Source organism: Malus domestica, chromosome 11, assembly GCF_042453785.1.
Source record: "Malus domestica chromosome 11, GDT2T_hap1".
Taxonomy (NCBI): Eukaryota; Viridiplantae; Streptophyta; class Magnoliopsida; order Rosales; family Rosaceae; genus Malus; species Malus domestica.
Genome location: NC_091671.1, coordinates 35,233,248 through 35,244,544, shown reverse-complemented (window position 1 = coordinate 35,244,544; position 11,297 = coordinate 35,233,248). Strand labels below are relative to the sequence as shown.

The following is an 11,297-nucleotide window of genomic DNA, read 5'->3' as shown; positions in this document are numbered from 1 at the left end:
TCCTGTTTATTGCAAAGAGAAATTTGGAGACAAAAAGAAAAAAAAAAAAACTGGGGTGTGTAGAGAGAGTGTGCGGAAAACATTTTCCTATATCGAAGAAAAACTTAAGACACGTCAATTCAATTCTCCATCCCCCAATATGAATTTGCATAAACAAAACAAAAACAAAAAACTTTGGTGGTAGAAGTGGAGCAACAGAATCACTTCAGATCAGTAGTGGTAAGAAATCAGGATTTTGAAGTGAAGAACTGGAAACCTTTGGTTCCTTCATTGTACAACTAAGTTAATTTTTTAAGAAATCCAACTAGAATCAGCTACCTAATTCTGTTCTTGAACAGAAATTCGACATTCTCAGGAGAATCGGGATTCCTCCTTGCGCTAATCTGTATAACCGCACCATCAGCGAGCATGTGTTGTAATACCCTTGCTATGTTCTTTGAGTCATCAAACCCAAGATGGTGACTTCCCAACAATGGTATCTGAAGTTCCTTCATCATCGTCATCATTCCTGTGGCCTGCAATCCATAACGAAGCAAAAGTCTTAATGTTGTGTGTTGGAATATACTTCAGAAGAAAATGTTTGGATTTAAACTTTTAGTGTAAATTGTTAAACAAGCTTTCGAATTCTTTTGATATTAATAAAGTCCACGAGTGAAGGTGAACGGGTTCTTTTCTTTCAAATTACTCTCTAAACACTTCAATATAGAATGCTCTTCTCAATCTAAGACAAAATGTATCAAAGCCATCTTTTATGCTTTTTTAACATCTAGATAAACGATTTAAATTAGGTAATAAAATTGAATCCCTCATTTCAATGCACTTATCCAAATGCAATCTAAAACGATTCAACACGGAAAAGATCCTAAGAAAATCATAAAAATTCAATCCCTATTTGATGTATCAACGAATCAGTGATTTTTCATAGAATTATGCTTGATCGCACAGTTAATCGAAAATACATGATATGGTAGACCACTGGAATCAAACAGATTTGGTTCAAGAAAAAGGAAAACTTAAGATAATACACCATACATGGACAAAGTGAGACTAAACCACAGAGAAGCAAACTGAATATAAGCCAAACCAGGGGAGGGATTAAACAAATTCTCTTTGTTATAAAATTGATTATGATGTGTAACCAGAAAAACTCGGAAAGCAATTGTTTCATGCTCAGTGATCAAGAAGCTTAGCATTGACGTGACCCTGTCAATTAATGGAAACTAATATACTGATTCTATGATTTGTAGGTTGATACAATTTAACATCATCAGGCCAAACCAATACCACACCCAACAAAAGTTCAAACTTCAATTGCATCAATATTCAGTATTAATTAAATTACCGCCATGTTTTGGTTAAACCATTCATCCCTCAACTTCCATATCACATATCATGAGCAAAAGGCATGTGACACGTTTTCTTAAAGATATGAAGATATAGTGTGAACTTACCCTTCTCTTGTAAAAATTTAGATAGACATCTTTGATATTGATCCATTCCATAAAATATGAGGGAAGCTTCATCCTTGACACTTTGCATTGCTGAGGAACTTTTGTTTTCAAATCCCAGTTTCCACTGATAATAGCTCAACAAGATAGATCAGAAAATCCAGAAATGATTCATCTCGATTGAATATCATAAGAGAATATTTCCTTAGCAATTTTTAGTGGAAATCGTGGAGTAAGTAAGGGGCAGCACTCAAACTTGAACACCAAATTTTACTGGAAAATAATAGTTCCATACGCCATGCTCAATATCAGAGCTAAACTAGCATCATTTACAGTTTAAAGTTAAGCAGAAAGAGAAAAGGTTTGCTATCATAAGATACAGGCCAGATATATTAATGAAAAGTGAGATTTACCAAGTGACGAATGCTGCTCGATTAAGACACCCACCCAACTCCTCTCCCCACAACTGATGCTGAATTAACCATGCTTCAAATTGTTGAAGAACATCCTTAAATGGTATAGCTGTATCATGCCAAACACTGCAAATCTGTATGTCATATTTATGTACCACTACAAGCATAACGAGAAAACTCCAAATGTAATTAACTAAAATTATTACAATATGACAATAACTTTTCAGTATTAGAACTAACATATGAAATAGTGTTCAACTTAACACTACAATTCCTGTTTATAGTCTACTTTCTCTCATGGGAACAACCCTTATTCAATTACTGTGATTGCTAGTCCGGTATTGAACCACTCTCTTAGAGGGTTATCTTCTTCACGACATTCTTCTTAGGCTTTTTAACCCAAGCACTCACCCCAAGAAATTTCTTCCAAATCAGCAATTTCTAGGTCTGCAAACTTGTATCCTAGTTCAAGACCTACAAATGCAAAATATTTCATTCTGACTGGGTCCATTTAGTTTCTTTCTGGTAGTGAAGTTGCTAACAAATTTAATGATACCAACTTTTTTCTTTTTGTATCAGATCTTTAGTTTCATGCCATTCGTTTTCCAGATTACATCAGATAACATCAGCTCTGTAGTTGTATCAGATCCGAAATATTTTAATAAGCTACTAGCTACTGTAAACCAAAAATTGAATGGCACTTGACAACGAAATTTTATCACAAAAACATATGTGATATGACAAATAAATAACTACCCATAACCATGTTAAAATATTTTTGTCTTCATCTAGCTTTCATTACCCTTCTTTCTAAATTTTTTTATATAGCTTGATCTACCAGTGTTTTGACTACTTTCTTAATCTGCTAAAATGTGATAAACGTGAAGCATAAGTGCCGCGTGGTCACAACTCACAACTAAATTACTTGCATACCGATCGACTCCAAATTTGCCATACTTTCCTTCAATATATTCATTTATTCTTGTCTCGCTCATCTCCGTTGGCCTCACGAATCTGCAAAGGAATAATGGAAAAAGTTAGAAACCAAAATTACTGTTCTAAATACTTGTGCAGGAGCACAATGAAAGGAAAACAAACAAACAAGAACCAAACAAAATAAATTATAAAAATAGAATTCGTACGGAAAATCAGCAATAGTAATGGTTTTCCCCTTAATTGTCTGAGCATTGGTTCTTTACAGAATACCAGACAGATTCATTGTTCCATTGGCAACATGTCCAATACTTATAAAAGAAGTATGAAAAATGTACCAAAGCAGATCCTGCTAGTAAATGGGGAACGTAAAATAAGCAATTGGTGGTTTGCATCATATGCTCCTGGTATACATTAATTTTATAGCTTTGAAAATTTTAAATCATGCTCAACTATCGTATGCATGAAACAGAAAACAAAAACAATATAATCTCTAGCAGGAAAGGCAGATTAGTAATTGAATTGCACTAAAATGTGTTGAGGAGGTGCTGTAAAACCTGTGGAAAAAATCCACGACATTCATGGTTTTTGCATCAATCATCAGAACTGGAAACTCAAGAATTTCAACTTTTCCCTCCAAATCAAGTACAAGAAAAAAATCTAGGTTCTGAAAGCGGATGCCGTTTGACATCGAATTCGTCACTTCAAGATCTCTAGAGCAGTTATGATTGAACTTCTCCATGTGCATAGGATCCTCCATCTTCAAAACAAAGTAACTCTAATTAGATTACATGTTCTTGATGTAATATGAATAATTAAACCATCAAACATGAATCTTTTTCCCCTTTAGTAATTGTCCTTCCAAGACAACCTGTGAATATCTATGTAAGAAACTGGTAGTTTTTCCCTTTCTACAACGCCAATATATGGCTAGTGACACATTCAGCAGCTAACCAAAACTCTAATTACACCAATATGCAAAATGTTACTGTTTGATCTAAAGACCAAATCCAATATGACATTCTAAATAACAGTAGAAATGGACCATGCTTATCGTGCTGAATATAAGCAATACCCTGCTGAAATGCCAGCATGCAAGATGATGATAACTGCAATGATAACATCACTACTAATTCCTTGTTTGCAATGCCAAATAAACACACACACACACACACAAAGACGGAAAAAAAACTGTACGTGTGTGCATGTGACAGAGTTAAGGAGGCAGAAAGTGAAAGAACGGAAGAAGAGGGGAAAGAAACAACAGCAACTCAAAGGGTAGAATTTGCTGGATTTTGCTAGAACGCAAGAAAATCTAAAGGGTTGGACTTACCAATGGATCAAACATGAAATCACAGGCTTCAAAACACATATCCCTCACGTGTTTGTTAGCCATATACCATTATTTACCAATAAACAATTTTTATCCAAACAGAGACAACATTCAAGAGATAATCAGCAGCTCACCGAAACATTAATTCCACTCACTCACAGGAAAAAATGCAACAGCAACGTAAAGCAAATCACTTTGTCTGAGGCATTCAATCAAACACATGGAATGCAAGATAATCCTCTACTCAATTACGATACAAACAGTATCCGAAAATGACGTCTCGACACCAAGCTAACTACACAAATTGTTCCAGAAAATCAAATTATGAGTAGAGTTGATTCGTGGGCTAAGATTGAAGACTTGAGGGTGTTGGTGGTCTGAAGCTAGAACCTACCATAGTGCACTTCCGTTGCGTGTAATACAAACACATGGGCTTCCACCGTTCGGCGGTCTTTCGAGGATGCGGGACCCGCGGAGCCGGTGAGTCTTGGGTTTCGGAAGCAGAAAGGGAGGCAAAGGCGGCGAGTGAACGGACGGGAGGAGGAGGGAGTAAGGGAGAAATGGGAAGGAAGGGTTTGAGAGTGGTTGAGAAGAGTGAAGGAAGAAGTGGGAGAGTGACAAGTCTGGCTCTCGGAAACGCCATTACTGCCGCTTTGCTTTCAATTCTCTGAGTCTCGGTCACTCTGTATGTGGCGGTTTTGCTTAACGGCCTCTTGGCGGGTAATCATGAAAGGAAAGGAAACAAACACCGGTCCAATGTGAAAACCGGTCGATTCATAATTTGAACCGATTATAATCCTGTCACACCCTTCTAATTACCCGAACCATTCTAGTCACTCAAACTAAACCAACTCGAGTTAATTGAATCGGTTTTCATACCAAAGAGTAAAGAAGTGTAATCTTACACAAGACCGAACCAAAAACGCAATTATTTTTTATTTTATTATTTACTATTATCATGGAGAGAGTTTAAAACTAATACAATAATTTAAGAGTGGGGAGTTTCAAATCCGGAATACATAAATATAAACTTAACATCCTATTCACTAAAATATTAACTGCTAAATATAAAAATGGGAGAAGAAGAGCTGAGCTTGAATTCATAAATAGAATGAAATAATAGCGAGCCTAGTAGGGCAACGAACATGGCTCAAGGGTATCTATACAAAGTCGTTCTCTTCTTCACTTAAGGGGGAAATGCACTCTTTGAATGATACTTTATTCATAAAAAATGAATTTTCCTTTTTTCAGAAGTTATACGAACTTTATAAAAGTAAATGTCACGCTCCGCGTGTCACAAATATGGGGCATTCTAATCAAAGGGTCATTCTCGGTCCTATTGGGGTAAGGCTAATGCACTAGCCAACCGATGTGGCGATGAACACGATGTGTCGTAAACCAAGCTGTTCATCTCGTAGACGGAGGAGATATAGGAAAATCACTTAACTTTAAAAGCAATATGAACCAACCACATATATTAATTTTTTGATATGTTGACCAATTTACACTCTGAACTTGCAAGTTAGTGCCAATTTCTACTATGAACTTTTATTAATGGCCAATTTCCTCCTCAACTATCAAAATTTTCATCAACTGTTCTGTCCAATTTGCCACCCAAATAACACGCGAAATGACGTTTTTACCCTACTACATGACTCATGCGTTGTCCACGTGACAAATATGATCATCACCAATATCGTGACTGTTGATGGTTAAAATGGTAAATATGTCATTACCCTTGATTGGCAAATTGAAAATTGAATCATCTCCAGTATCAGTTAATGAATACAAGGAACTGGAAGTGCTTTCAACTACAACATCTGCAATATCATCAAAATAGGTCACTCTATACAAAACCATTCTACGGAATGCACATGGCTGCTTCACGACGACCTTCAAGCATGTCGAAATAGCCAAGCTGAAATGTCGTTTTAGAGCGAAATCATCCAATCACTCTTCAAACTCGGTGACATCCATCACATCAGTCATGACACCCTGGTTCTGCATTTTACGCAAGTCATCAATCTCCGCGGCTAACAATGGATCATGCTTCACTTTATCTAGCTGCAATTTCGCAGGGCAAGCTGACAGGAGGAAAAACCAAAGGGTTAAACGATCTCACCAAGGGTACAAGTCCGTCTCATGTTGGGGAACAAAAATTTTAAATACCTGCAACAGGGCAGCGTGTGTTGTTTCCCCGTAAGTACTGGTGATTGCCCCTTTGTCATAAACATGCTTGCATATGATACTGCATAATCAAGGAAAAACTTTAATAAAATTGGAAAGGTCTACAAATGTACCGTATGAGATAAGCAAACATAAGTAGAGATTGCAAACGCCTAAACAACCACAAATACTCGATATTTTATAACCACGCTAACACTCAGCAAAGACCGTAACCAAACTCTCCCAACAAAAGAGAAGAAAAAAAACGTCTGAAGTTACTGATACAGCACCTCCGAACTGGATGCTCCAGTTCAATGACAGGCTTTCCACTCAATGGGCAAGTGACATTCAAAATAGTGCTTTGGTTGCTCGTCATTATAATGTCTTCCTGCTCTTCACCTGGCATAGGCTCTCCTGCATGATGAACTTTCTGCAGAAAAATATTAAAAGCACCATCCCAGAATTTAGATTCTTTTGCTTTTTTGTTTTTTAGGGAAGGTGAAGAATTCTCCCTAAATAATAAGAAGGTTGAACAATACCAAACATAATAGCTTCCATTCCTCAGTTAGATATTACTTCCATTTTAAAGAATATTTTCTCTGCTCCTTTGCAGATTTATGTTAAAAGTTCTACAAAACTATAAACAATTGCCCAACAAACAAGAACACTATGAAGAAATCAGTTTCATAAGAACTTACTTTCTGCTACTTCCACTTTATATTTTTATACCAGAGTCTTAGAAAGATTGCAACAATCCTTTAACTTCACGTTTACAAACAAGCAAAGACGATTAAGCACGAGTCAAACTTATGAGGCACAGAATGATGGTGAAACAAAACATGCAGCAAAAGAAGGATTTGAAACCCAAATATCAGTAGTGACCTTAACAACAGTCAACACAAATGACTGATCCTACAAGTTTCAAAATGCATCAGACGAGGTATAGTTTAGATACCAATGAAGCACTCAATATTCATTCCCAAGCATGGAGAATCATGTATCGTAAACTACATATCTCCATTTAGAGTAACCACAGGATTATCATACAACAGAACCTATTGTCATAAGCTAAAGAATGCCTTTATTTGTTAACAAAGGCCACCATACTATATGGTCCTTCTACCCTTAAACATGCATAAGAAAAACTACAATAAACAGTATTTCCACGGATCATATTCATTCTGGACAGATATAACACCTAAAACTATCAATTTGCTTTGGAGTTAGACCTGTTATAATCCAATAAGTGGTTTACCTCCCCAACACTTGCCTGGCTTCTTTGCCTATTATTTGCAGTTCTAATTCTTTACATATACTAGCATGCAGCAACGAGGTTACAGTGGTCATTTACAACAGTCTAAGGATTGGCAAATATTAGTAAGAAGAGAGCTTAATAAGAAATACACTTGCTCAGTTTAAAGAAAATATGTACCCTTTTAACCATAGGCATCGATAGCATTCCCTTCAATGCCAGAAATAAAATAATTACACAAAATATTGCTAAGCTAGGCAGAAAAAGTGTTTAAAACAGTTGTTTGGTTTCTAACTAGTTGGCATCATTCCATGTGAACTTGCCTGTCATAAGAAACTCGAGGCAAAGTTTATTACAAAAAACCGAATAAGAAGCAACATTTACCAATTCATTATGCTTGCTTTTAGCATTGTCCAACTGCATCGTCAAAAGTCAGTGAAAATTTTCAAAATCTTATTCTGTGCATTTAAAGTAACAAAAGTTCATACCCAGACACCTTCCCGGAATTGACGCATTAGTGGATGGTTTTGGGGAACTGAAGATGAGTTTGCCTTCAGCTGTGCAACCTCATTCTTGAACAACTTATCGAAATCCGTAAGCTGGTCCATCAACATCAAATAACCATATCAGCTTGGATGGATTAGAGAAACAACAAATAAATAAGCAAAGTCATTGAATCAGAAACTGTGCAAGAAGCAGAAAATTCCTAGCACCTCTGGCCCAGGTTGGTATATAACTCCAACAGATTCAATTGCCGACGAAAAATGCGAACAGTCTTCATAAGTATCCACCAATTCAACAACGGCATTTTCGAGCTCTTTCACCTGTCCCATTTTCGGGTTTTTCATATCTCGACAAATGCTTCATATCTTGAATCTATGATCTATGATAGGACATTTTAATCACATTGAAATTCCATTTTCTCTTAACAGTTTCTAGCTAAAAAATCCAAATGGCAATAATTAGATAAAACCCAAAACTTTAAATTACTCAAAAAATTCAGAAATTTGATAAAGTTTCAGGCTTTTAGCAGCAGCACCTACAAATTTCAGAAACTAAAACCACTTCTCGTTCAAAAAAATTAAATTAAATTAAATTGTTTTTTAAGGAAATTACCATCTCAAACTGCTTAGCCCTTTCAAAATCAACTGCAATTTCCTTCATCAAACTGAAAGCTTTCCCAATATCCTGAAAGCAGAGATAATCTTCCATAAGAAAAACAATAAATTGCTATTTTTTTCATTCAAAAATAAAAAAAGGCATAAGTCCTAGGAGCTTACGGAGATAAGAGACTGGTTGTCCTCGTGGAGATTGGATGTGGCGGTTCGGATCCGTCCAGTGACGCCATGAGTGCGAGAGGTCAAGGCCATGGAGGGACGTGGGTTTTAGGGTATTTCCACAACCGGGTTTGGGCGAACCGGTTGGCTGATTGGCGGGTTCTTAGCTGGGGAGTCGAGGCAACAGTTCAGGAGGACGGACTCTGAGCGATTTTGGAGGGAGATTGAGTAGAAAGAACAAAAAGTCCGAAACGGCATCGTACTTCGGGTTAGTTTGGGAGTGAGGTGCTTAATAAAACAGCACTCATAAAAAAAGATTGTGAGGGTTTTAGGTGTTTGGTAAACTAAAAAAAAAAGCTTATTTTGAAAGCTGTTGTGAGAATAAGTTGAAATCAAATGAAAAGCTGAAGCAGCTATTTGCTGCTTTGGAAAACTGTCTTTTTTTCAAAGCACATAGAGCTACAATGCTCCTTTAATGAAAAGACCCACGCGGGACTTGTGGGCGAAGATCGAGTCGACGGCGAGGGAGGAGATCTCGACAGTGAGGGAGGGTTCGGAGGTGGTCATGTCGATGAGGATGCCTCCGGGGCGGAGTCCAAAGAGTGCGCCATTAAAATTACAAATGATGTCATTATCATTTAAAACACCAAAATTTTCCATCTCCCTCATTGTAAATCACGCAGCAGCCACAAAACACTCTTAGACTTCAACCTCCCCGCCTCCCACCACCTTCAACCTCCATTACTTCAACCTCCCCCGCCTCCCGCCACCTTCAACCTCCATTTTTCGGCCTCACAACACCATCAACCTCCATCGCCTCCCACCACCTTCATCATTCGACGAATGATTCTGATAAACAATTCGCATTTGTGCTAATTCCAATGAACAATTCACCCTTGCGACTGAGAAATCACGATCAAGGTAATATGTTTCTTCCCATTTTCTTCTTGTTCTTCAATTTTTACGTTTTAGGTTATTTGAGTTGTGTTTATGAGGGATTTGGTGTAATTTTGCGCACTATACCTTTTGGTTTTGAATTTGAGCTTGTTTGGATGTTAAAATTGGTTTGGGCATATAATAAATTTAGTTTGTTTCGACATATTTGTTGGCTGTGTGTATGGTTATTCATGGTGGTTATGTCGTTTAGTTTAATCGTCGCTTCCCGTGTTCTATGATTTTGCATTTAGATTCAAATAAGTTTGTGGATTCAGACACTTCGTTACAGTGTCAGTTTCATGTTCTATGATTGTGCATTGAGATTCAAATAGGTTTGTGGATTCAAACACTTCATTGCAGTGTCTGTTTCTTGTTCTGTGGATTCAAACACTTCGTTGCAATGTCTATTTCTTGTTCTGTGATTGTGCATTGATATTCAAATAGGTTTGTGGATTTAGACACTGCAACGCATTGTCTGTTTTTTGTTCTGTGAATTCAGACACTTCGTTGCAGTTTCTATTTCATGTTCTATGCTTTTAAGTTAATGGATTCAGACATATAGTATTAATATCGCTAACAAAAACTTTTTTTTACTTTTTTTTTCTTTTACAGTTAAAACATGTCCCCAAAAAAAGTTAAAGGGATACATAAACAAGCGAGAGAATGATGGATATTATTGATTTGCACTCGAGAGGATATTACTTATTCGCACAATGGAAAATGTTGTTAGTTTTATGTATTGTCACAGCCTGTCTCAAGTTATTTTATCGATAGCGTGAATTAACAAAATTGCCCTTGAGCGTTTGGTGATGGTGTGTGTAAATGGGCTAAGGTTTTGGACCAATTAAGTTCATTTCCTAACTATTTGGATCCAATCAAATTTTAAAGTTTTATTTGTTTTGGTTGGTGACCCAATTTGGACCACACACACTCACCCTCATCCAATTCCGTTGACTCTCTCTCTCCCTCTCGATTTTCTTCCCATTTTCCGTACAAATCGTACGGACAAGTTTCAAGTATCCAATTCATTCACGGATCGAAGACTTGAAAGTTGGTTTTGTGTTCCTTGCAAGCCCAAGAACACATTGGTACCCTTAGTTGGTCGCGAGGACGTCGGGATTGTGAGAACTCGAATCCCGATTTGATGCACTGTTCATGCACACGTAAATGTAGAGTTTTTGGAAGATTCTAAGGTTATAGGAAGCTTTAGATCACTCCCCCAAAGCTCGGAGAAGAGAGTTGAGGCGTTTTGGACGTCAGGAAGCTCGGGAATAGTGAGTTGCAGAGGTGGCCGGTTATCGTGGATTTTTCCGGCGAGATCCCATGAGTTTTAGGTCCTAAAACTGGTAAGGATTTGTTCTACTTGTCTTAAGCTTCATTTTGTTATAAAATTCGTGAAATTTGGTTGAGAAATGAAGAAGATATTAAGGTTTTTCGAATTTCCAATTTCCGGTGACGGCGACGGCGACCGGCGATTTGCCGGAGAAGAAAGGAGAATATTTTGTCAATATTGACAGAATATTCCTAAAGGCAGCTAAC

The 11,297-nt window shown here is 37.1% G+C and overlaps 2 protein-coding genes across 3 annotated transcripts; both read right to left on the bottom strand.

The window, feature by feature from the left end:
• Positions 1-69: 69 nt before the first annotated feature.
• Positions 70-4,910, bottom strand: LOC103448725 (uncharacterized exonuclease domain-containing protein At3g15140). The gene is made up of 6 exons (XM_008387992.4): positions 4,522-4,910; positions 3,352-3,554; positions 2,795-2,875; positions 1,862-1,987; positions 1,452-1,575; positions 70-515 (listed from the first exon to the last, which is right to left on the bottom strand). The coding sequence occupies exons 1-6, from the start codon at positions 4,768-4,770 to the stop codon at positions 315-317; spliced, it is 984 nt and encodes a 327-aa protein (XP_008386214.2). The 5' UTR covers positions 4,771-4,910; the 3' UTR covers positions 70-314.
• Positions 4,911-5,832: 922 nt separating this feature from the next.
• LOC103448726 (E3 SUMO-protein ligase MMS21) lies at positions 5,833-9,124 on the bottom strand. Of its 2 annotated transcripts, XM_008387993.4 has the most exons (8): positions 8,826-9,088; positions 8,662-8,733; positions 8,259-8,369; positions 8,034-8,144; positions 7,930-7,962; positions 6,584-6,723; positions 6,297-6,375; positions 5,833-6,211 (listed from the first exon to the last, which is right to left on the bottom strand). In XM_008387993.4, exons 1-8 carry the CDS (start codon positions 8,913-8,915, stop codon positions 6,188-6,190), a joined length of 660 nt encoding a protein of 219 aa, XP_008386215.3. In that variant the 5' UTR covers positions 8,916-9,088; the 3' UTR covers positions 5,833-6,187. The 2 variants fall into 2 exon arrangements, with proteins under 2 accessions (XP_008386215.3, XP_008386216.3); XM_008387994.4 differs by lacking the exon at positions 7,930-7,962 and having other exon boundaries at positions 8,826-9,124.
• Between the last annotated feature and the right edge of the window lie 2,173 nt (positions 9,125-11,297).